The 25,353-nt window shown below is 42.8% G+C and overlaps 2 protein-coding genes across 5 annotated transcripts in view; both read left to right on the top strand.

Moving 5' to 3' along the window:
• The first annotated feature begins 959 nt into the window (after window positions 1-959).
• KCTD14 (potassium channel tetramerization domain containing 14) lies at window positions 960-5,645 on the top strand. Of its 2 annotated transcripts, none has more exons than XM_063394374.1 (2): window positions 960-1,255; window positions 3,888-5,645. In XM_063394374.1, the coding sequence occupies exons 1-2, from the start codon at window positions 1,187-1,189 to the stop codon at window positions 4,557-4,559; spliced, it is 741 nt and encodes a 246-aa protein (XP_063250444.1). In that variant the 5' UTR covers window positions 960-1,186; the 3' UTR covers window positions 4,560-5,645. The 2 variants fall into 2 exon arrangements, with proteins under 2 accessions (XP_063250444.1, XP_063250445.1); XM_063394375.1 differs by having other exon boundaries at window positions 961-1,246.
• Window positions 5,646-7,390: 1,745 nt separating this feature from the next.
• Window positions 7,391-25,353, top strand: part of INTS4 (integrator complex subunit 4) — a 33,050-nt gene continuing 15,087 nt past the window's right edge. For 2 of the 3 annotated variants that reach the window (XM_063394367.1, XM_063394369.1), the window contains exons 1-15: window positions 7,426-7,513; window positions 8,285-8,479; window positions 10,402-10,519; window positions 11,196-11,302; window positions 11,506-11,691; window positions 12,973-13,023; window positions 13,666-13,754; window positions 14,013-14,133; window positions 14,653-14,724; window positions 15,755-15,929; window positions 18,031-18,236; window positions 20,930-21,072; window positions 22,076-22,191; window positions 24,011-24,144; window positions 24,920-25,077. In XM_063394367.1, coding sequence (XP_063250437.1) covers window positions 7,460-7,513; window positions 8,285-8,479; window positions 10,402-10,519; window positions 11,196-11,302; window positions 11,506-11,691; window positions 12,973-13,023; window positions 13,666-13,754; window positions 14,013-14,133; window positions 14,653-14,724; window positions 15,755-15,929; window positions 18,031-18,236; window positions 20,930-21,072; window positions 22,076-22,191; window positions 24,011-24,144; window positions 24,920-25,077 — 1,925 coding nt within the window. In that variant the 5' untranslated portion in view covers window positions 7,426-7,459. Of the gene's footprint in view, window positions 7,514-8,284; window positions 8,480-10,401; window positions 10,520-11,195; window positions 11,303-11,505; window positions 11,692-12,972; window positions 13,024-13,665; window positions 13,755-14,012; window positions 14,134-14,652; window positions 14,725-15,754; window positions 15,930-18,030; window positions 18,237-20,929; window positions 21,073-22,075; window positions 22,192-24,010; window positions 24,145-24,919; window positions 25,078-25,353 lie in introns of all 3 variants that reach the window. The other variant, XM_063394368.1, reaches the window with a different exon arrangement.

Below are 25,353 nucleotides of genomic sequence, written 5' to 3'. Positions count from 1 at the left end.
AATAAATGCAGACAGAGAATCATCGTAGAATCACAGAATGGTTTGGCTTAGGAAGGAACCTCAAAGATTATCTAGTTCCAAGCCTCCCTCATGATGAGTAGGGACACCTTCCACTAGAACAGGTTGCTCAAAGCCCCATCCAACCAGGACTTGAGCATTTCTAGGAATGGGGCAAACACAGCTTTCTCAACCTATGCCAGGGTCTTATCACTCTTACAGTAAAGAATTTCTTCCTTGTATCTAATCTGAATCTCTCCTCTTTTATCTTCAAGCTGTTGCCCCTTTTTCTGTCACTATATGCTCAGGCAAAAATTCACTCTCCTTTTTTTATAAGCCCCCCTGTAAGTACTTTGAAGTTCACTGCATCCTTGTGAGTGTTTTGATTTTGTGATAGTCTTACAACCACTAAACCTGTGGTGCTGTCCACATTCTATATTTGCTGGATACAGGATACTAGAAAACAATGTCATGCAAAGATAATAATCAAATATTTATGGCCAATTGAAAAGAAAAGTTTATGCTCAAACAGGCTTTCAGGTTTGGTTTTGTTTACCTTGCACAAATTACTCAGTACCCAGAGACTGTATGGACGAGGAAGAAAATGCCACCACCTCAGACAGGTAGTAGGCAGTCTGTAGATCTGCCATCAGTGTGAGTGACAAATGGGATCAATGAAACAGTTTGGGATAAACTGTGCTTTAAAGCAGCAGTGCTTGGAGGCCAAAAAGCTGTGAAAATGTTTACTGGTTTTGATAGGAGCAGCTGAAAAGGCAGAGGTGGATGCACAGGGACACCTCACAGGGCTCACCTGGGCACTGGGCCTCCCTTGGAAGGGATTGTTCAGCCCTTAGTCACCACTCAGACAGCAGGGCACGAGGTGTGTGCTGGCAGCCGTGTCCACCCTGCACCTTGCTGCTTGCCAGAAAACTAATGAGCAAATACTTCCGCTTGCAGGCTGTCCCCTCCCCTCTCCCTACACCTGCAACTGGAACCGGGGCTCTGCCTGGGACAAGCTGGAGCTCCGTGGCAGCAGCTGGGCTGAGAGCGGCAGAAAGCTCACCCAGCCAAGAGAGACCAGGTAAAAGAGGACTGGAGCATAGCTGGGAGCCATCCTGCGTGTGGGGTAGGACACCAGCTCTGAGCAGCAGGTTATCCCAGACAGCTGAGTCCTCAGCTCCTGGGGAAGATGAGCATTTCATCGGAGCACAAGCCCCTTGGGAAGCAAGTCACCAGCACCCTGCATATGGTGAGTAAGGTATGTGCTCAAGGGCATAATTCCCTCATGTGGGATCAAAGCACCCCTGTTGGGCTATATTGGAGCGGGTTTTTTCCCCCCCATATGCTAATCTGAAGACACCAGGCCTCGCCAAATATATCTCTAAGAAGATTCTGTTTAAAAAGCTGTGTCTGACTCTGGCCTGTTTGCACCTGTTGTGTCACAGGAGTGCCGTCTCTCTCACAGGCATGCAAGATCTGACAGCAGCAAATAACCATAGTGGTTCTTCTCCTTTGGCAAGAAATGGAATTCAATTATTATGAACTGCAATTGGCCAGATCCCTAAATAAAAGCCTGTTGTAGGTTTGGGGGGTTTTCAACAAGTCTTATGAGTCTCTAATGATTTCAAAGCTGCCCTGTGTTGTTGACTGCAGGATCATCAGGTGGGAGCAGTAGTTTTTCTACCTATAAGGAAAATTAATGGCCATCTCAGACAAGCAGCATGTTACCAGGCAGAAATCAGTGATGAGATTATTTCTTTTTACTCTCCTCTGCCCTCAGTCTATTGATAACCAGTTTGTCTTCTTGGCTAAAGCTGAACAATCTGTTCTCCTGACCTCTCTGTATTAAGAAAATCCAACCTTCCTATGTTGCACTTTTCACCTAGAAATTGCAAAATGCTTCCCTATGGAAGTAACTGTTTCACAGATTAGTAAACTGGGGCACAAATAGATGGAATGACTTTCCTGAGTGTCACCTTGCTAGCTAATTACAGAACTGGGAATCAGTTGGTGACTACTTCCAGTCTGCTGGGAACCACTTTGATGCCAGGCTAAAACAATTAATCAAGATGCAAGAACATGAAGTTAGTTGAGCTACTGTATTAAGGAATAACATGTTATCCACTTTTATTAGTGACAAACAGCATGAAATATCTGACCTGCCATCTGAAAAAGGAGCAAAGGCTCAAAAGCCTGAGACTCTCCTGTCAAATGACCCCTGGTGGGAAGTGCTATTGGTATCTCTTGGATTAATGGCAAATCTCCTGGGGAGAGACTTGCCTACAGAAGCAGCTTTGGGCTGTGTTCTTCAGTGGGTGGAAATCACAAGATATTCTCAGAGAGAACAGTCCCTGTCTTGACCCAAGTGTAAATGATTGCTCTTGAGATGAAACTACCCACACTAGTATTCCAGCAGGGTCTTTGCTCTAAGTCATCTGTTGCTTCCCTGGCTTGCTAAGGGTGTAAGCAAATTTCTGCTAAATCTGATAGTTTGTTCCTGTTTAAAGGGAAGGTCTCCCCCTGCACCAGGCTGTCTGTTCCTCGTCCCGTCCTTTTGTCAGCTCTGTGCTTGTTAAATCCTCTGTTAGCCAGTCCAGCTCATTAAGATGAAAGAGAAGGAGAGAGCACATAGGTAGGTACAAGAACAGGACAGGGACAGGGCACAGGGCCCCCCCCTTCTCTTGGGTGTGCGCTGCCAGATCAGCTCACGTCATCCCGTGGGTCTGTACCCTTGTGATCCAGCTAAGCACTTAAGTACACGCTTCACCTGAGGCATGTGACCAGCAGCACTGAGGCAGCTCCTTTCGTGATCAGATTCAAAAAAGTGCAGGTGAGCTCCTGGAAAATAGGGTTGTTTATTGACTCACGCCTTCCCAATGGCAGGTGTGGCCCTGGCCTGGCTTGTGACTTGCATTACAGTAGTGTTGGCAGGAGGGAAAGGAACCGTCTTCTTTCTTTCTTCCCTTTTCTTTTCCTCTGCTGAGTACTACATAAAATGACCAAGTGCAAAGGGAAGCTAGTGAAATTTTTCATAACTGAACATACAGGAAGGTCAATTAAAAATGTCCAGCTTTCCAGGTGTTCAGGCCTCCTCCAATTCAGATAATGGTGTTAATACAGAAGGTTAAAAAAATGCAAACAAACCCACAATGTTTACATTTTTCCCTCTTAAGTCCATGGCAGTTGCATGAAATATTTCTCCTTTACTTCCTAACTAAAGCCATCATACATTTTTAGGTACTTTGCTACACAGCTTCTGTCCTGCACCTCTGAGGTGACGCATTTTTTGTCTTCTTACTTCAGTGTTTATAGCTGAACTCCCAGACTGGAAGCCAATGCCATCTATTTATAAAGTTTTAAGAGCTTCAGTTTCTCCTTTGAAGAGAAAAGAACAGTTCAGATGATAAAAATGAAGTGGCACAGCTTTGGGCTCCATCCTTGTCCCTCTGCACATGGGGTGGGTGAGAGCTCATGTACTGCTCTTGCTGTAGGTGGCCCACAGGGACAATGCCTGTGAGTGACCTAGGAGATCCGTGTAGTCACTCACAGCTTCCCTAGGCCAGGTACTTCTTTTCCCTCTTTCCCACCTGGAAAACGATGCTTTCCTGCATCCCAGAGATGAGGTGAGGACTTAGCCATTTAGAAATGTTCAAGTCTCTGCTGCTCTGGTTGTGAGAGCTGTATAAGCATCCTGCATCTGCTTTTTGCAATAAGTCAGGTGGAGGTTCCCATCTGATGCCCAGAAAATGGGAGCTCATACTGCACTTCACACCATCATTCCATCCTCCAACCGCTATCATCTATTGTCTTTTCCTTGACACTTCCCTGTTGATGACCTCAGACTGATAATACACATGGCTTTTTGTCACCTTTTTTTTTTTTTTCCCCAGTTATCACCAATTGTGGAGCTAAATGTTGGTGGGGAGATGTACACAACAACACTGAGCACCTTGAAGAAACACCCTGGCTCCAAGCTGGCAGAGATGTTCACTGGCCAGCCCAAACTTAGGACTGACTCTGAAGGGAGGTTCTTCATTGACAGGCCAGGCACCTACTTCAAATACATCTTGGAGTACCTGCGCAGTAACCAAGTGCCCACCCAGTGCATCCAGGACGTCTACAAGGAGGCACTGTTCTATGACATAGAGCCTTTGATCAAGCAGCTGGAGGACTCCCCACAGATCTTTGGGGAGCTCGTGGCAAGGAGGCAGTTTCTGGCTCGTGTGCCCAACTACAGCGAGAACATCGAGCTGATGATCCGCATCGCGAGGGCGGAAGCGGTCGCGTCCCGGCAGTCCAGCGTCATCGTATGCGTGGTCAGAACCGAGGAGGACGCAGCCAGGTGTCAGGATGCCTTGAACAGTTTGGACACGGATAAAAAATCCGTGGTGAAGTTTGGCCCCTGGAAGGCTGTGCCAAGCATTTCTGATCTGCTGGACTGCATTCAAATGGATGTAGAAGCCAAAGGGTATAAAATATCCTTTCAGCCCCATGTTGCTGAAAAAGGTTTTCGCTTCAAATCGCATGACTTCTTCTACAAGTTCCTGTTCACCTGGTGGTAGCAAAGTGCCACCACTGATAGAGAACATTAGAACGTAATTACTGGAACAAATTGACCTGGACTGTGGAGACTAAACCATGGGCTACCAGAGGGACAGGAAGAAATGCACAGGCCAGCGAAAGGATGTCCTTTGTCTGTTTGCCATATCAAAGAGCACTTAAGAGCCACTTTACTTGGGCTTTAGGGGATAACTTTTTAGGGGATTTAAAAGGCTCCAGAAAAAGAAGGAGTTTTATTCTTCAGTGTTGGTTACTATTCATTCGGTTCAAAGAGATGGATCTGTGAATTGAGCCAACATCACTCAACCTAAGGGAAATGAATAATCCCAAATATGTCTCGTGCACATGGAGAGTTGCCCTCTCAGTGCACATGGGAACAAGTCACATATGTGCAAATCCTGACTGAAACACTGACATTACCACATACTTCAATTAAATTTGGTTTCTTAATGGATGGCAAAAGCTATTCTTCTCCCTCTTTTCTACACTAGAATCTGGGTTAAAATGAAGGATTCAGTGTCCTATGACCTCTTCTTATTCCTCCAATAGACAGCCTACTCTCCAGTCAATGTATTTATTACCATTATTTATTATTTGTTCTGAAGGAAGGACAGAGAACCTCAGCTACAGTCCAGGATCAACAAGAGGCAAAAAAACCATCACTGATGTGAGGAGTTTATAATCTAAGGACACACACTCCTCTTTTAGACCACACAAACTTAATCTCTTTCTTATGACACTCACTATTACAATGATGCTATTTTTAACTACATAAGCTCCTGGGAGAATTGGGAAAACCTGCCATGATTTATTGGGAAGGAAGTGGTACTGAAGCAACAGCCTACAAATTCTCTTTTACTGAACACAAGTTGCATTCTACAATGTGTTTTAAAAAATCTTAGCATTTGAAAGGTTTTTATTATACTGGAGATGACTTGGGTTTAATCACTCTGAGAATCATAATGGCTGATTTGATAAAGATCATATTTCCTTTACTTCTCAGAAGATGGATTTCTTCCAGTCAAAGACTACAACCATAGAATCATAAAATGGTCCCTGGGATTTCAAATAAATAACTTTTAACATTTTTTGAATGATTCAGAAGTACTTTATTTACTCGCATTTTCCCCTCAAGATCCCCAGATTCTAAAGATCTGAAGTTTTGTCTTTAGGGTAACAGATTTGAATCACTTCCAATTAAGCTGTGCTTCAGATGTGCTTATCCTAGCATGGACCTCCCCTCCAGTGACAGCTGAGAGTCACTCCAGTGACTGCAGGGCAGTTCTGCTGCAGGTGGGAAGGGACTCTGACATCTCTCACATTCATCACCTTGGTAAGAATGGACACAGTCAGTGTCTGAGAGGACAAAAAGGTTTAGGAAATAGGCTCTTCTGATCATAACCAAGTGGTTGGTGTTGCTCAGCCTGGAAGGAGAGAGATGGAGGAGGCCTCCCAATAGACAAAAGGCTGCTTTAACGAGATCTGTTACACTTTGTGCATATTTGAGGGTGGGGAAACTGGCTTAAGTGACAACAACAGAGATGAAAATTAGATATTAGCAAAAAACCAATCTCAGTATAGAATAGTTAAAGCCTCACACCAACCAACCTGCTAAGTCTACAGGACTGCTGCCATGAGAAACTTTAATCGGCACGCACTCAAATCCTGTGTTCAGTTTGGGGCCCCTCACTCCAAGAAGGACATTGAGGCCCTGGAGTGTCCTGGAGAAGGGCAGCAGAGCTGAGGAAGGGCTCCAGCACAAGTGATGAGGAGTGGCTGAGGGAGCCGGGGGTGTTCAGCCTGGAGAAAAGGCGGCTCAGGGAGGACCTTGTCACTCTCTACAGCTGCCTGAAAGGAGAGTGTAGCCAGATAAGGGACAGGACAAGAGAAATGGCCTCAAATTGTGCCAGGAAAACAATCAGGAAAAGGTTATTCACTGAAAGGGTGGTCAGACATTGGAACAGGCTGCCTGAGGAATTGGTCGAGTCACCATCCCTGGAAGTGCCCAAAAAATGTGTGGATGTGGCACTTGGGGACAGAGTTTAGTGGTGGGCTAGGCAGTGCCGGGTTAATGGTTGAACTCGATGATCTTTGAAATTTTTTCTGACTTTAATGATTCTACGATTCTGATGGAAATAAATTTTCTAATTATTTTAATTAATTGTTTTAATTAATCATAAGCAGTTTATTATTCATTAGCATTGTATTAGTCTTAAGTCACTTCCAGCCAGCACGTGCCTAAGTTTCTTTACACAAACTATTATTGTGAAGTTTGATAGGAAAAATCACTGAAACTTTAAGTTTTGTTAAACTGACCCTGATACGCTTTGATGGACAAAACCTGCAAGAGAGAGATGTATTTCTAAAAGTGGACACAAAAAATGCAGAATTTATAGACTACAAGGGTATTTTGCAGAAACCAGAAGATAACAAGAGACTAACAAAGATTGTTCAGTATTTGCTGCAAAACTCCATATCTGGAAAAAAGATAATAAAAAGACTGAGAAATGGGGGCTTATTAACATGAGAAGCAAGAATAAAGAACCAATAGAGGTCAGAATACTAATTAATGAAGAGAATTACATAATTTAGAACCAATGAACATTCGTTTCTTTGTTTGCTAAAAAAGTAGAAATAGGTGGGAAACTCGGCTTAAGATCGAATACTGTTGAAATGTGGCCATACTGTCGGAGGAACAGCGCGGGGCGGAGGCCCTGGGGCGGGTGGGTGAGCCTGGCTGCGGGCAGGGCCGAGCCGCGGCCGCCATGTTGGGCCCGCGTCCCCATGGCAACGGGAGGCCGCCGGACCATCGAGTGCGGCCTCCGGGCGGAAAGAGCGGCCGCGCCTCTGGCCCCTCCCTGCGCAGCTCTATGGCTCCTCTTCCGGGTTACGACGCGGCATCATGGCGGCGCACCTGAAGAAGCGGGTGTATGAGGAGTTCACCAAGGTGGTCCAGGTAATACGTCCCCCCCGGGCCAGGACGGACGGCTCCGAGCTCTGCCGTGCGGCGGGGGCGCCGGCGGGTGAGGCGGAGCTGTGGGGAAACTCGCCGGTCCAGCCCGGCGCCGAGCCTGGGAGCGCCGCCTGCCCCTGAGGGATAGGAGAGAAGCAGGAAGGGTCGGTCCCGAGTTTAAGAAGGCTGGACCTGCCGGAGGGGAGAGGTCTGAAGGAAAGTGTTTCCCTTAGGGTGGGGAGGGAGAGAGTTTGTGGAGTCTCCCTCACTAGAGCTGCTCAAGAGCCGTCCGGACAGAGCCCTGTGCAGTGTGCTCTGAGATGACCCTGCCTGAGTGGGAGGTTGGACCAGATGACCCAGGGTGGTCCCTTCCAACCAGACCCCCTATGTTGATTGACCTGAGTAGGGTCGGGAGTGCTGCAGGGAAGATGCACCATCCCCCAGCCCGGGACTTGGGAAGGAGCTACAGAGACTTTCTGGGCTGCTCCAGGCAGGAGAAGTCGTGTTTGCCCTGGATTAGTTGTTTGGTGTGGAAAGCAGCAGGATTTGACCCAGCCTAGGTTGGGAGAGGCCGTGTTTCCTGGGGATAGGGACTGCCTGGGCAGGACAGAATCAGCCACAGCGGTCTGAGGTTGTGTTTCTACCTGAGGCAGATGGAGGAGAGCCTAGTGACTGCCGTGGGACGTGGGGCTTCCTTAGGCCTCCCCATGTTCCGTCTGGGAAGGAGTGGGTGTGGATATGCTGTGTTTCTGAGCCGTGCCCCTCTGCCCACAGCAGCAGCATGAGGACCTGTCCACCAAGAAGCTGCGGCTGACCAAGCCCAGCAAGTCGGCAGCGCTGCATGTGGACCTGTGCAAAGCCACCTCGCCTGCAGACGCCTTGCAGTACCTGCTCCAGTTTGCCAGGAAGCCCGTGGAAGTGGAGAGCGTGGAAGGGGTTGTCAGGATCCTGCTGGAGCATTATTACAAGGTGGTGGAGCTGGGAGCCGAACATGCTTGCTGCTTCTGCTCCCGTTTGCTTGGTGTGGGATGTTGAGCAGGGGCTCACAGGCTTCTGTGTTGCTGACTCAGTTGCCAGCAGCCTGGGCTGAGAGGGAACAGCTGTAGCTCTTGACCCAAATGATTGGTGATTGTTACTTGGTCCCTGTGCTGATGGTTTCAGGAACCTGTGACAAGGGTATGGCAGTGTTACCCCTGTACGTGGCCTATGTAGAAGTGAACTTGGTAAGGGACAAAAGATATGTTGAGTTTTCCAGAGAGCCCGGCTGTCCAGAGCTGTTTCAGTTTTATCTAACTCTTCCCTGACTGATGTGTTCTTACCTTGTTCTTGATTTTCTCTTGCAGTGAAGAAACCTTTTAGCTATTGCTTATGTGGTAAAAACCAGCACTTTAAAATCACATAATCGTGGAATGGTTTGGGTTGGAAGGGACATTAAAGATCATCCACTTCTGACCCCTCTGCTAGGGCGGGGACATCTTCTGCTAGACCAGGTTGCCCAAATCTCCATCTGGCCTTGAACACTTCCAGGGATGAGGCAGCTTCCCTGAGCAACCTTCTGTGGGCCAGTATCTCACCATCCTCTCAGTAATGAATTTCTTCCTAATATCAAATGTATGAAAAAAACTGGGATCGGTCTCATCTCCAATTAGCAAGCAGTAGAACAAGGAAATGGCCTCAAGCTGTTCCAAGGAGGTTTCAGTTGGATATTTGGAAAATTTTCCAACCTGAGAAGATTATCAAGCACTGGAACAGGCTGCCTAGGGCAGGGGTTGAGTCACCATCCCTGAAGGTATTTTAAAAGATGCATAGATATGGCACCTGGGGACATTGTTTAGTGGTAGATTTGCCAGTGCTGGTGTGAGTGTTGGACTTGATGATCTTGGAGGTCTTTTCCAACACATGTGATTCTCTGATTCTATGAAATACAGAGTTCCTGGTCAAATGATACAGATTATTTGTGCTTGGAGTTTGTTTTGTAGACTGTGTTAGAAGAGAGACTCGTTAACCTGCAGATACGATCACACTGGCAAGAGCACAGTCTGTTACAGAATCCAGCTTTTAAAAATACTGCTTTCAAAACTACTGTACATGGCATTATTTTACTTACAGACAAAATTTTCACAAGAACTTGTTTCTTAGTACTCCATAGGACTTGCACTTTTCCTGGTCATCCAGAAACCTGACCTTGAAAGCTGTAACTGCAGTGGAAGTTATGTGGTGATCTATTTGTTTTTAATGTGATTGTTTTGTTTAAGATGGTCCTGTAGCCTCCTGCTCCTTCATCCCTATATATTTTGGTAGAACAGCCCTGATGGCAGTATCCATTGTTCAAACACATAACTTCAACTCTAAAATAAAAGATGCTTCTCAGTTCAATTGAGAAAGGGACTACTCCCTTGGGTGTCACATTTGTCACTTGGAGGCTGTGTGTGGCACTGAAGGCTCTCTTAAACACTTGAAAGATGTAACAGTTGTAACTGCAAAATTTCACGTTGAAAGATGGGATATTTATTACTGTGATATTTCTGCACCTCTGTGTTCAGTGTTGCACAAATGCTTGGTAAGATCCAGGTATGACATCCGATGACTTTTTGCCTTTCTACTCTGCATTGGATATCCTTGGCAATGCAGTGAAAGAAGGAGCGTCCAGTTATGACCAGAAGTCTTGTGTGCATAAATCTGTAGAAGCCTCAGAATAAATCTTTAAAATGCATGAACTTTTGAAATTCACTTTAAAGGAATATTGATGAGGCTTACTTATCTAATTATTACCTGTGACAGCATTTGCTGTTTCTTAAATGAGTAGATGTATGTAGGTAATATATAATGTTCTCTTTTTGTCTTTAACCTTGCTGTGTTGGGGATTTTTTTGGGGTGTTGTTTCCTTCCAGGAGAATGATGCCTCTGTGAGACTGAAGATTGCATCCTTGCTGGGGTTGTTGTCAAAGACTGCAGGATTTTCCCCAGACTGCATTATGGATGATGCCATTAACACGCTTCAGAATGAGAGTAAGTCTCATTTTGATGTGAGATCAAGGTGAAATCGTGCTCTCAAAGCATTTGGGACAGAGGCAAGGCCTTACATCTCAGGTGTATAATTGGGAATTCCTGGTTAGAGTATTTATTGTCTGGTTTTGTGAATGATGACAGATAACACCACGTTCTGAGAAAGAGAAGAATGTTCCTCTGACTTGCCTGCTCTATATCTTTGTTCTAAAGGAGTGCAAAATTTGCTTTTGCATCTCCATCTGAAGGCTTTTGCTTCTGAAGCTCTCTGTTCTACAGGACAGTTTTGCTTAAAATAGAAATGTGTTTGAAGAGGAGTTTTTTTTGTATCATGCTAGAGGCCAGCTCATCAAGCTGCATCAACAGGAGTGTAGCCAGCAGGTCGAGGGAGGGTTTTATACCCTTTTACTCAGCACTGGTTAGGCCACATCTGGAACACCTTAGCCAGTTTTGGATTCCCCGGTGCCAGATTAGTGCTGGTAGGGTTGGGTGAGTCCAGCAGAACCACTGAGGTGGTACAAGACTGGAGTATGGGATGTACAAGGCGTAGCTGAGGGAGCTGGGCTAGTTCAGGCCTTGAAAGGAGGAGATTTCGGGATGGCCTTGCAGTGTGGATCAGTCTGTGGCTGGTAAGAGTTCAGCAGAGGAGTGCAGAGCCTTTCACTCTCCTGTGTTGCAGAGTCTCACCAAGTCCTCGCTCAGCTCTTGGACACCCTGTTGGTGATTGGCACAAAACTCCCAGAGAATCCGTCTGTCAGGATGAGGCTGGTGGAGGTAGCCTGCAAGGTAAGGAGGCCTCCCTGGGCAAGGGAACTTTGTCATGCCACAAGAAAAAAAGAAAGATAGTCAGTATTTAAATTATTTTCATTTGTCTCAATAAACTGTTACAATACTAACATTAATAACTGCTAGGAAACATAACACAATGTTTCAAAGGGCTGAAAGAACCATAAGAATCCAGTTACATCTGCTCATCTCTTGTTCCACAGCATCTGACAGATTCTTCTCATGGTGTAAGGAATAAGTGTCTTCAGCTCATTGGCTGTCTTGGCCCAGTGGAAAAAGGTGCTGCAAAAGAGGCTGAAAGCCAGGCGGCCAAAGATGTCCAGAAGATAATAGGAGATCATTTTAGTGATCAGGACCCTCGAGTTAGGACTGCAGCTATAAAAGCCATGGTAAGTGTAGCTGGCACCATGGAAGAAATGGGGTTGGGGTTGTATAAGGAAGCTGAGAGAGGGCTGCAAACTAATCCAAAAAGGTTTGGTTTAGAGATTATTTTAATTAACTTAGTAAAAGCCTGTTTAGTGTATCAAAATTAGCTGAAAAAATAAGCTAGGTCTTGAAATACTAGAGTAACATGAGATCTCAAAGGGTGTTTGAGTGATTGATAACTTCTGTTTCACCTATAGCTGAAGAAGCTTTTCAACCTGTTCATTCTTTTGAGTGTGTGTGTGGGCTCTATCTTTTAGTGACAAATCTATTTCTTGATTTACTATTGGTTACTGGAAATACAAAAAACCACTAGTGCTCCAAAATGCAGCAGGTATCTGCTTATTATAGGAAACCTGTGTGATAAATCCAGAAAGAAGTTTGTTATAAAGCAAACATTTACATTTTGCCTCACGGTTACCTTCATTAGCATTCTCTTAACTGTTCATGAGATATAGTATATACTGGGGATTTTTGTGTGGGGAACCCTTCAGAAGCTTTTAGCTTTGCAGAAATGCAAGCAAAGACCATGCATTTCAAAATATTGCTTAATGTGAGTTGCCTGTGAGTGTGTGGGAATACAGAAGTTTCTCTATTACCCTTAAAGTTTATCACAATGTTCCATCTGATGTGATGGTGAACAAGCATCTTTGAATTAATGTTCTTAAAGTCCAAAGAAAGAAGGAATAGGCGTTTGAGGAGATCAGATTGTACTTGAATCTCTCTGAAATATCCCTCTCCTGGATGTTTTACTTACTCATCCTTCTAAAAAGAAACAATGTAGGACACTTTGGTGTCCCTGTGGTTCAGTAATGGAAAGATTTACATGGCATGAAAACTCATTGGCCCTATGTGCCCCATGTTATTACTTTGATTAATTATTTATTATTATTAAATTACATTAATTACTGCCATTCCTGAAACATGGATCCAATGGTAGTAATTACTATCTGTTTTAATTGTGGTTGAATATGGCTAACACTAAAATTTTTTTGAAGGTTGGGAGAATGAACAGGGAGTGTGTTTGTATAAATTGTTTTTCCTAATCTAAATATGAATGGCTGTGAAGCCAAAAAATTATACTGAAGTCAAGAATATTATTTTAAATACTTATGGTCAAGATAATACAATTTTTTAATTATAGCAGCAATCAAGAAATGCAAGCAGCTCAGTGGTGAAAACTTAGTCTGTGTCTTTAAAGCTGTACTTACACTTTCTTGCATTGTTTTTCTTTTTTTCCTATGTAGCTACAGCTTCATGAAAGAGGATTAAAGTTACAGCAAGCTATTTATAGTCAGGTAAGACTTTGTATTTGTTTTGTACTTGTTTGCATACCTTTCTTTTTGAATTCTCTGGCAGTGTGTTTCATAAGGAGGAGGGCACTGAGCAGAGGAGGACTATTTTGCACTTAGGTTGCTGATATTCCTTGTTGTCATATGACAGTGGAAATGAAAGGGTATTTTGCATCTCTTGTGCTTTAATGCACTAAAGCATGTGCTTTATTATATATTGTTTGTTGGGGAGGTGATCATGGCAAGGGCAAGGCATGATGAAGTCATTCCTGTCATCTGGCAATCGTAGTCTGGAATTCCTAAACCCTTGTTCTTTGGAAAGTACCCGTGAGGCCTGTATTTGTTATATCAGTAAAGCTGTGCAGCTGCAGCCTGTATCAAGTCAGTTCTGTTGCAGACTCACATTTTATTCTTCTGGCAGAGGACAGGCAATTCTGGAGTTTATAACATGTGCCTGATTGACTTGATTAGATCGAGTCTGCCCGATCAAACTTGGCAATATTAGGGAGTAGCAGAGAAGACTGGATTCATCTTGACTTTTAATCTGTCCTTACTGTCTGGTGATGGGGATGCTGGTTCCACTGTGGGAAGTGCATGGCAGCTCAGTGGAGACGGTTCAGGTGTATTGAGCTCTGGATGTTCTTTCAGGCCTGCAAGCTGTTGGCAGATGATTATGAGCAAGTGCGCAGCGCTGCAGTTCAGCTGATTTGGGTCCTCAGTCAACTCTACCCTGAAAGGTACAGCCTGCATGCACTGTCCTCAAAGTACTAGCCAGGTTATCATCCTAATCCTGAGAGTTTTGTGCTGGTAGATCTGAGGGGGAGCTGTTAGGAAAGGGGTGTGTACAAATGGCTGATGCCTGATGAGAATACGCTGATGCAGTGAAGTTTTGGTTCCTGGTATTTGTTGCACATTCATAGGAATTTAGCATAGTTGTTTCTTCTTGATGCCATCCAATATGGAATGCAATCAACAAACTGATTTCTCTGTGTCAGCATCGTCCCGATTCCTTCTTCCAATGAAGAAATTCGCTTGGTTGATGATGCCTTTGGAAAAATTTGCCATATGGTTAGTGATGGTTCCTGGGTTGTAAGAGTACAAGCTGCAAAGTTATTGGTAAGTTGCATTCTTTTCTTCTCTAGCAGAGAATAGTTTCTCTTAAGTTACTTGACTTTTCATATATATTTGGAAAAAAAAAAGAATGGGAGGATGTTTAAAACTGTATAGATTAAATTCTCCCAAAATTCTGAGGTGAAAGAAGTGAGGGAGGTTGAGGAAACCCAACAGTTTTTTAGCTCAGCTGTGCAGTGATTCTTTCCTTGAGAGTAGATGGTTGAGCATTAAAGAAAAAACCAAATCCTTGTCATAATTCCCTGCCCCTGTTTTTGTACCACAGGACATGTGAACCAACTGAACTCAAGAAAAACTGTATTAACCTCAGTGGGAAAATAAGATGTTCTGACTCTTTAAGTTCACTTTTTTAGACTCTGACATACAATAGTGTCAGGCATTGCATAAAGCTGTTAGAATAAGTGGATAAGATTGGATGCCATGTTGGGATAGGTCAGGAAATTATATGGTACAGTTTAGAAAATAACCCTGTTTCTTCCTTTTGATGTTTTTTTTTTTCTTTAGGGTTCTATGCAACAAGTTAGCTCCCATTTCTTGGAGCAGACGCTTGACAAGAAGCTCATGTCAGATCTGAGGGTAATGTTGTAAATGTTTGGGTTTGTTTTCCTGTGTGTAGGTACTAAAATCATACAAGAGGGATGATAATATTGAGTGTGCTTGTTCACCTTGTCCTTACCTGAGGATTGCTGAGAGTTAATTGATGATGACAGGTTTTGTTTTAGATTAAAATCAATGGAGCAATTGCTAATTTTAGATTTCATTAACCAAGCATGTAAGAAAAAGCTGTAGGCTATTCAGGTTTTGCAACAACTGAGAGATAAACATTCATGGTGTTCTGATAGTTTTTTGACTAAAAGCTTTGCTTATTGTGTATGGAAAGATTACACCGTAGTTCTAGGAGCAGGCTCTTGGAAACATCCTGCAAGATCTGATCAAAAAACATCAGCATTCCTGATCAAGATCAACATCTGGTCAAGAAATATGAGTAGCTAAAGGCTACTCAGCCCTTGAGCAAAATTTTTTAATAACAATCCTTCCTTAACCAACATGCTCAAGGTTATGTTAATTTTTTTCTATATACAAAAGAATCGTGAAGAGCTGCTGGGTTTTGTGGCTGCTTTGTAAAAGCTGTTAAAGTGCTGCACAGCTTTATTTAGAGTGTGCGGGGAAAGGAAGCAGACTAACAAGCACACTGAATGAATATTCCATTCTACACATTGCTGAACTCTGGATGGTATTGATAGCATTAAATATTGCAGTTTAACAAGTTGAACTGTGAAGTGATAGCATTTTTGCAGATCACTTATTGGCTTCTTAACTAGATGGGCCTTTGTTCTGACCCAGTTTGGCCGTTTTTACAATGGATGTCTAAGGATATGTTAATTAAAACGTATTTGTTATTATCCTTTCCCTACAACAAAACTACAAAGAGTTACTGGCAGTTAGAAGCAGCCATAGAAGAGTAGATACTGTTTGCTTTTCTTAGCACTTGCATGTGTGTCAGTGCCTGAGCCTCCAGCTACATCTATTTTCAGATGCAGTTTAATATTTGGTGCAATCATTTTTGAAGTTTACGTGGTTGTAACCCAAATGCTTGTTTGCACAGAGGAAGCGCACTGCACATGAGCGAGCCAAAGAGCTCTACAGCTCTGGGGAGTTTTCAAGTGGCAGAAAGTGGGGAGATGATGCTCCCAAGGAGGAGATCGATACTGGTGCTGTGAACTTGATTGAATCAGGAGCTTGTGGGGCCTTTGTTCATGGCCTGGAAGATGAGATGTACGGTAAGTGTTGACTTGCTGCGGGATTAGCTGAAGGGGGAGATGTGTGTTAGCTAGTAAGCAACATTGTGATCTCTGATATGGCAGTTGTTCGAAGGTTCTGTGGTGTTGTGCAGAATTTTGAATAGAAATATTCCATTGAGTAGCCAAAAGTAAATATCTTGCTATAAATTATAAAGTTTTAGTAACATATATGGTAATAAACGGTTTGCTTCTGGTCTGCAAAAACCAATTGGGATTATTTTTTGTTGGTAGTGATTTAAATGTAACAGTTGTATGTGGCCAGAAATTGGCAGAGTTAGTTGCTGCTGTTTGAAATTGGGGTTTTGTCAGCAGGAAGGAAATTCATAGAACCATTTAGGTTGGAAGATACCTCTAACCATCGAGTCCAAATGCTAACCCAACACTATCAAGTCCACTACTAAACCATGTCCCCAAGTGCCACATCCAGATGATTTCTGACCACTTTCAAGGATGGTGATTCCACCACTTCCCTGTGTAGTCTGTTCCAATGACTGACAACCTGAATGTTTTCCCTGATATCCCATCTAAACCTCCCCTGGTACAGCGTGAGGCTGGTATTTGCATAAATCATGGCAATTGCAAGCTCTGAATGTTATTTTTGAATTTGCCTTTAATGTTACTGGAAGGACAAAGGTTAGGTTAAAACATCCAAAACCACCATAACAAAAATAATGTTGTAGATTGTGTTGTAAAAGTGGGTTTATTGTTCCATGAGTCCTGCAAATAAATGCACATTTTCCCAGTAGCTGAACTCTCCCTGAAACTTGAAAGTGCACTTTTTCTTTTTTTCCCTGGCTAACAATAAAAGAAATGTTTCACTGGTTCAGTCCCTTGGCCTGATGAAACATGTTCTCCGTTTTTTTGTGCCACAGGTCTTCTGTCAGTATGATGCTGTTGAGGAATGTGGATAAAATGAACAGATGTGAAATAGACACAGATCTCTCTCTGCACTGCAGCATTTTTAAATACTGCTGAGCTCTCTCTGAATGGCAACGCTGCTTCATGTCTTGAATTCCATGTTGTAACTTAAATCTGAATTAGCGTGTCAGCTTATGAGAGCAATGTCGGCAAAATGTTTCTCTTCTCTTAATACCTGAGTCTTAATGACCATGGAGACTCAGAGCTGTGACAAAAGCTTCATTACTGAGCAAGCAGGGGTCTTGCTGTCTGTGCATTTTTGTACTTGATCAGAATCCCGAGGAGTCAGATGTCTTCCTTTAAGAACAATAGGCCTGAAAGCTCCACAGAAGTTCAAGCAAATGGTTTCAAGATGAGCTAATTCGAGTGAAAACTAGAAGTATGTTTAGAACAACAATGGTTGCAAGACATCAGATTAATTACCATTTTTATGATCCTAGCACATTAATGTTAGGGAAGCTAATGAGGATGATTATAGGGAAGAGAATCTCATCTCTGCCTAACCTTGTTATATTTGAGTATTCTTCAAATTCCTGCAGTGTTTTACAGCATAAGTACACTCAGGATGCTTTCTGATGCTTTTTTACTTTAATTCAAATAATTTTAATATTTTGGTGGCACCTTTTTCCTTTATTTTGAGGAATCTGAAGTCAGAAAGCAGAGAAAATTTCATTCTGTTAACTGCCAAAACTTTGATTCTCTGGGGCTTTCCAGCAATTCATAAAGTGTTATGTAGCAAGTTAAAAATGCAGTGAAAGCTCCGAGCAATTAAAATGTCAGGAAGAATAAAACAACCACAGTTTAATTAACTAAATTAGTTTGCTTAAGATACCAGTGTTAATGCTATGCTTGCAGAACACACTATGAAATACACAGTATTTATTGATGGTTGGGGACCTGTTTTTCACCTGCAGGTCCCTTTGGCAGATCCTATGGCAGCAGCAGGGGCTGTGTCAGAAGTGAGACATGATTTGAAGATTTGCCTGTGATAAGATCCCCAATGGGTCCCTGCTTAGGCTCTGTTGCCTTCAGCGTTTCCTTAGCATCTCCTGTCTTTAGCCCAGCCCTTGAATAGTGCAAGACCTCGCTGTTGGGTGAACATCCTTTTAAACCAGCCAGTTTTAATTGATTTACAGTCACTTCCCTGCTCCTCTTTTAACAGAGGTTCGAATCGCTGCCGTTGAAGCCCTGTGTATGTTGGCTCAGTCCTCGCCTTCTTTTGCGGAGAAATGCCTGGATTTTTTGGTTGACATGTTTAATGATGAAATTGAGGAGGTCAGATTGCAGTCAATACACACAATGAGAAAGATTTCCAACAATATCACGCTGCGGGAAGACCAGCTGGATACTGTGTTAGCTGTCTTGGAGGTAAGAAATTCTTGAGGAGGGCAAGAATCGCTCTCCTGCTTGCTTTATTTATGTACTGCTTAATTATGCACTGCTAATCAGTCCCTTCCTCTAAGAGCAAACCCACCCTTTTTCTGCATTTCTTGACTCTTTGAACACTGCCAAAGGTTCCTAAAATCTGATAGCTTGTAAGCACCAGGACAGCAGATGACTTCTGAAATAGATACATTTTAGATAAAAATTCTTCCTTTGATTGCTGTGCTGTTCCCTCCACGTATTTCCTCCTGTCTTGTGTTGTGGTCCAGCATTCTTGATCTTGCATGCAGCTTCATTTTCTTTCTGCTTCCTTGACTCAGCTGCCTTTGCTACACCTTTGCTCACCAAGCAGAGCTGGCCATGGGCCTGGCATCTTTTTTCTGTTTAGAGTGTTTGTCAGTGTGCTCTGCCACACAATTTTGAGTCTTCCCAACCAGCGTCCTCCCAGTCGGTGTTCAGCCAGGGTTCAGGGAATAGCAAAAGTCAGCTGCTCTTCCTGGTTGATGAGGTTGATCCAGGAAGAGATATTGGCTGTGTGAATGGTACGGTGTCAAACTACTTCCTCTCAGACCTGATTTGTTTGCTGAGCTGTAGCCCCTGAGGCATTTTTTTTTAATCTGCTGCTTGTGGTAGGCAGGTTCCTTCTTCTTTTGGGAAGTGCCTTGGGAGGTGCTGCAAATCCACTGTTTCAGTCTCCTCACCTTTTATTTCCTTGACCCAGGGCAGCAATTGCTACTCTCAGTTGTGCCTCAGGAAGTAGCAAACTAATTAAACCTATTTTATCACTCTGTAACAAATGCTGTGGCATATGATCTGACTTTGCAAATGCAGCAATGAGCTTTAGATGCCTCACATTTTTGTCATTATTTACATTTGTTTAAGCTGGGGACTTGTGCATTGAGGTATGAAAATGTCCTGGTTAGTCTGGGCTCTTCTGTGCTGACTTATGATGTATGGTAAACCCTATGTGTATTGTCGTGTATATTATCATAATTTTTATCAAGCATTGGGATAACTTAAGTGTAGAATTATTAACATTTTAATGGGTTTATCTGATTCTGAAAGATGCTTGGTGCTTTTCTGTAAAATCCATCTTTGAGTACAAACATAAAGGATATGGAAAAATACCATTAACTTTGGTGCCTAAATTGGTTCCAGCAGCATAAATATGGAACACTGGGGTGTTGAGGGTAACTTCTGTTTTCACTCCACTGCTTTCATTGTATCAGAATAATTGTACCAGGTACTCCTTGCTTTTCTGACCAAACCTTGGAATTTGCTTTCCCTGTTGTCCTTGATCCCAGCTTCTGTTGAGTTGTGCTCATCTCTGTCCTTTCATGGTCTTCTGCCTTGTTTGTATTACATTTCTGGTGGGTTTTATTAGTGGCCTGGAGTATTTCATGTCTGTGGTCATTCCAGTCCTTAGATTTTGTCTTCTCTGTGGTCATAGTCTGCCTTTGACCAACAAAACCCCTTTGATCATTCGAGTGTGTTGGCTGTCATTTAAGAGCCTTACAAGAGGATTGCTCTTTCTTCTTTTGTGTAGGACAGTGATGAATGAGCTGTTGATACTTAGCAAATTATAATTTAGAAAAGGTAAAATGCACCATTGAAAAGCATCCAGTTCTTGTGTCCTATCAAATTTTCACCGTGTCCAGCAGTGCAAGGCAAATGCTGATAGCAAGGAACGTGGTGATACATGGATATGGAATGTCAAGGTGGTTTTTGGCAGAAGGAATGTTAATTCTGCTGAATATTCTAGTCTGTCCAGCCATTGACATATCCTCAGTGCTTATTCAGACCCTCTGGAGGCTGGTGGCTGGGCTGAAAGCCTGTGAAATTGAGTTCCCTGGGTTGAAAATGATAAAAGGCTGCTGTGAAAATGCTAAAACAATCTTTGGTGATTTTTTACTGAGTTGCCCAACACCTTCCTTTTCTGTTACTGCAAAGATACATCACCCAAACCAAGTAGTGATTTTTTGCTCTGCTTGAACAGGTCAGCAGTGAAGCAGTTCCCATTTGAAAGTTCTAGCTTTCATGTTTTTCAGATTCTGTGCTGCCTAGGGTGTAGTTCTGAGCCTCATATTAAGTGCTGGTAAGCTCTCTTCACAGAGTAGGTAGACAAAACGAATCCTTTTCTGCTCAAGGACAACTTTCAGGCCCAAAAGCACAAACAACAGTGGACTGAAGAGAGAAACAAGAAGGATGAGACCTCACAACCTGAAGCTGTGACTGGACAATTAAAACCCAGTATGCAAATGGAACAAAACTTATAAAAGTGTAGGACCTTGTGACTGGTTATCCATTTTGTGACCGTTCTAAGTCCACCTTGGGTGTAGCTTGGTCAGGCTCTTGTCCTGCCCAAGGTGTGTCCTAGAGGCCTTTCAATAAATACCTGCTTTGTTCTCTAGCTCTGTCCAGTCTCTGTTCCAGGTCAGCCTTCCCAAGGCATCAATTCCAGTAAAGGAAGCACAGGAGGGGATGAGACCAGGAGTCCCTACGGCACTTGCCTGGTCTGTCACTTCATCTGTGCTTAGCTCTGGTAACTAGAAACAGGCACTGCTGTTCACAGACCTCTTTTGTTACCTCAGCCAAGGAGCAGAGGCTGCCACCTTTAAAGTAAATGTGTGTGCAGGCATGTTTCACTGAGTGGTGTCTGGGTTGGGTTTTTATTTTAGGATTCCTCGAGGGACATTCGGGAAGCCCTTCATGAACTGCTGTGTTGCACCAATGTTTCAACTAAAGAAGGCATCCATCTTGCACTGGTGGAGCTGCTGAAAAACCTGACCAAGTATCCCACAGACAGAGAATCCATATGGAAGTGAGTGTGTTCAGTGTCCTTGTGTGTCTACTTACTTTCCTCTTTTTTTTTAGTAGTGAGGTGCTAGGAAATACTGAGCTTGCTAAGGAGGTAACAGGTATTGCAGGTGTACAATCCTGTTACTCTCTAAATATGTACTTGTTCCTGACTGGTCTGGAAACTCTGTGTTGTTCTTGCTTGTCAATACTTGCCCTGGGAATCCAGAACTGATGACCACTCCCGGAAATGTTTCCCTATTCCAGGCACTCAATGCATTCCCAGAAAAGATGAATTCAGTTTAAAATCTCATCTCTTCTATGCAAATGTTTTTGCTCATTTGACATTGTTTAAATAGTAATATTTACCAGCATAGGTAAGCATACTTATCTAAGTAAAAAGAAGGAACTTTTGTGTCAGAATTTTTGGTTGTTTAATGGAAGCAATAAAGGGAGTGGTGCTCCACACACATAGCTTGAGATAGAATTCTTAGATATTACTGGAAACGCTTATGTTAGCCTGCTTTGACTTCCAGTGTACTTTTATATTGTTTTTGGAGTTTGAGGGTTTTAGGGTTTTACCTCCTGTCTTCCTTATTTCTGGAGAAAAAGAAATGCACTCATTCGTTAGTCTTTAGTATAAAAGCTTCCTAGATTGTATAACTCCAATCTTATGGAGTTATACTATTATATATTAGTATATATTATTAATATATACTAATTATATAGTTATAATTAACTATATAATTATATATAGTTAATTATAACTATATAATATATAGTTATATATGTTAACTATTTTGTGGACAGTTTAAAAAAAATATTACTGCTTGTCCTTTTGGTTTTCTTGGATTCTATAAAATACTAATGCAAATGGCCAGTTGTAAAGAAACAGTGAACTTGGACAGCAGGATTTTCTTGCTGACTGTCTGGAAGTGTTGCTGCAACATAAAGCAGTGATGCTTTAGAATGTTGTATTTTGAAATGTGCCTGTTTACTAACATATATTTCAATCTGTGGATTTCCAGATGCTTGAAGTTCCTGGGAAGCAGGCATCCCACTCTGGTGCTTCCGTTAGTCCCAGAGCTGCTGAGCACGCATCCATTCTTTGACACTCCGGAACCGGACATGGATGACCCAGCCTGTATCTTTATTCATGAAGCCAGTTGATAATTCTGACTGTAGTAGATTTTATTCTTGACTTCCCGACTCTCACATTTCTTCAACCATTTCTCACTGTAGCAGACAAACAATCCTGTGCCTGCTTCTGAATCCCTTTGCACTTAGTTTGTGATTTAGCAAGCGATGGAAAAACTGTTAGCTGGAACCATCTTCATAAATGTCAGTGGACTATAATTTGCCTTCTTTTTATACTGTGATGAATATTCAAGCAATTTGTCAAGGTTTAAGCCTTGCAGATGAGCCCTTTGATGTCAAAACATTTCTCTGCATTAACTTTGAAGATGCTTTAGCTTTTAAATGAGTAGTGTTTTTACGTGTCTGTTTTCTTTTTAGGTAAAACTTCTGCTGTGCTCAGTGCTGTGCAGTTTATAAAACAGCACCATCTCTAAGTGCAACAGTGCCTGAATCCCCATAATGCTTTGAATTTTTCATCTTTCTGAAGTAATGCAATATCAGAAATTCTTACATTAATGTTAGCTCTTCCAGTGCTTTAGAATACAAACAATTATGGATAATGCAACAGCAGATGTCTTGGAAATGCATTTTTCATTGTTATTCCCCTTGCTTCCCGTCTGTGCAATGGCAGAACATAATGTTATTTCTGATGCAGGCTGAGACACACTGGACTGGAACTTTCCTCTAGAAGCTGCTCCTTATTTTTCTCACCAGTTCACAGGCCATCAACCAGAAATTCTATACAGGTTAAATGAATGCCTTGTGAGAATTTAAACAGGTTAGAATCAGGTGGAGGGAAATGAATCTGTAATTACATGGTTTAGTAATAATTTGAGTAAGTTGTCCTGTGAGTTGAGAATTAAAAGAACATTGCAGGGGAAAGAATGCTGTTGTTTAACTCAGTGCACCTTCCTGCCAGGAACTACAGAATATAATGTTAGAGAATATTTTGGAGGTAACTTGCCACCAAATTTTACAAAGGCATATTATGTGAAGATAGGCCTGTGAGCCAGAAGCTGAAGTAAACCTGAATAGTATGTTTCTAATGTAAACTGGTATATAAAAATATGATTTTGTTTGCTTCAAAGCACTTAAGAAATTTGAATCAGAGCTTATGCTTGGCATCAGCCTTTTTGCAGGTGTCAGCCTTTGGGCTAACTTTGAAAGCCTTTGGCTGCTCTCTATTTCTGCAGGTCTCAGACCGTGAAAATGTTTTCTGCTTCGGAATTACCTTTCCATGTTTGATTCTTTGGGTTACTTAAAGTCTGTGTAGAGTGATGTTTTTGAGGACATCTTAGGTAATGCAGCAATTTCCAAAGGCTTGGCAGTAAATGTATAATTTTGGATGCTATTAGGGCACCAAAAAAACTTGATCAGCCTGGTCTAATGGGAGGTGTCCCTGCCCATGGCAGGGTGGGGTTTGGACTTGTGGTCTTAAGTGGTCCCTTCCAACCAAACCACTCTGTGGTGCAAACTGGTGAGCACAGTGTAAGCTGTGAGGAAGAGTGAAACTCCACCTAATGCACATGTTCTGTATTTGGGATCCCTGGCTCCTTTCCTTTGTGTCGCCTCTGAGCCATCCCATGTTGGCAGGAACATCCTTTCTCCAGTATGGCTCACCCTGTAATGTTTGCACTCTGTGCTTGGTTTCGTCTGCTCAGACAGCTGTTTCTTTGGGTTTTGCTCAGTATTTTCCAACTATAAAGAACTTCCTAGACAAATCCTGACCAAAGAAAGGTTGTTGACTTGTTGTTGCTTTAACTTTCCATGCCCAAGAAGCTCTTCTTGCTGTTGTTTATTTTTCTTTAACAATCCATTTACAATAGACATTGCTGTTCTGGTTCTGATTTTTAATGCTGCCAAAAGTTGCCCAACGATGCCTGCCCTGTTCTCTGACCATACCTTCAGACATTACGCGTATCTTCGGGACAGTCTCTCTCACCTGGTCCCTCCATTACGAGTAAGTTGAACCACTCTGGTTTGGGCTTTGACACCTGTTAGGTGTTGCTGGTCTCTTCCATGTCTGTCTGTGTGTAACACTTAGATTCCAAAAGGTTTTTCTTCTATGCACCACAGGAATTAATATTGAAATGTGCATTAAGGCACTAGTGACAAATGTTAAATTGTTACAGGATTGGATTTGTAATATTTTGGGGAGAATAGTAATGTAACTGCTCTCAAGTGAGAATAGTACATGGTTTGCTGGTTGTGTAAGAATACTGGGAGGGCAGCATTCCTGGGAGTTTTCTGTAGCTCTGACTGCGCATGTGGGAAAGGCCTTTGTAGATCTTGCAACACTTCCCTTGTGTCCTACCTGAGCAGTTTATTCATAGGTGAAATGTGTTCCATTCTGCTTTGCAACATGTTTTTCCTGCATGGAAGTATGGGTGGGACTGAAGTTGGCTGTAAGTCTTATCACAGCTCATAAAATGAGTGGTGGTTTGTGCAGTCTCAGACTTCCCTTGACTTCACAGTGTCAAAGTTAATAGATGAGGAAGGTGTTTCCCTCAAAGGGATGTTGAAGTTTAGCCTGAGGATCTCTAGTGCAAGTGGATTGTAAAGTGGGGAGGATTAACTAACAAAGATGCAGATTTGAAAGCCTTGGTATAAATTTTGTATTTGAGAAATGAATTGGAGCTCTCAGTTTCTTGTTAAATAGATGTCAGCATTTTGCAGCGTTATTCCTTGTGTTAAACTTTTCTTTTCTTCGTTTGTGTGTGTTCCTTCTTGCTTAGTTGCCAGGTAGGAAGCTGGTGTCGTCTGCTGTCTCTCCCAGTATTACTCCACATGAGGATCCTTCCCAGCAGTTCCTGCATCAGAGCCTGGAGAGGGTTTACAGTTTTCAGCACCTCGACCCCCGGGGCATCCAGGAGCTGCTGGAATTCACCATCCGGTAAGGCCTCAAGCTGCCCTGTTTATGGAAAGATGTGTTAGGATGCTCGGTTACTCTGATGCAGGTGCTTTGCTTCTGAGTATGAGTGTTGTCATTTGCTGTCCAGCGTTTAACTTGAGCCTTCCTTTAGAGACTGTTGTGATAAAAGAGTGTTCATGACCTGTTTAAAATCAAGTTGATGGTCTCGGGTCTGGCACAGCCCCTCAGAGTAACCAGTGTGCATTTTGGGTGGGAGGCATCTTTTCAGAGCATGGTAAGAGTTAGGTAAGGGTGTTC

This window comes from Prinia subflava, chromosome 3 (assembly GCF_021018805.1).
Source record: "Prinia subflava isolate CZ2003 ecotype Zambia chromosome 3, Cam_Psub_1.2, whole genome shotgun sequence".
Classification (NCBI taxonomy): Eukaryota; Metazoa; Chordata; class Aves; order Passeriformes; family Cisticolidae; genus Prinia; species Prinia subflava.
This window is presented reverse-complemented; position numbering and strand designations above follow the sequence as displayed.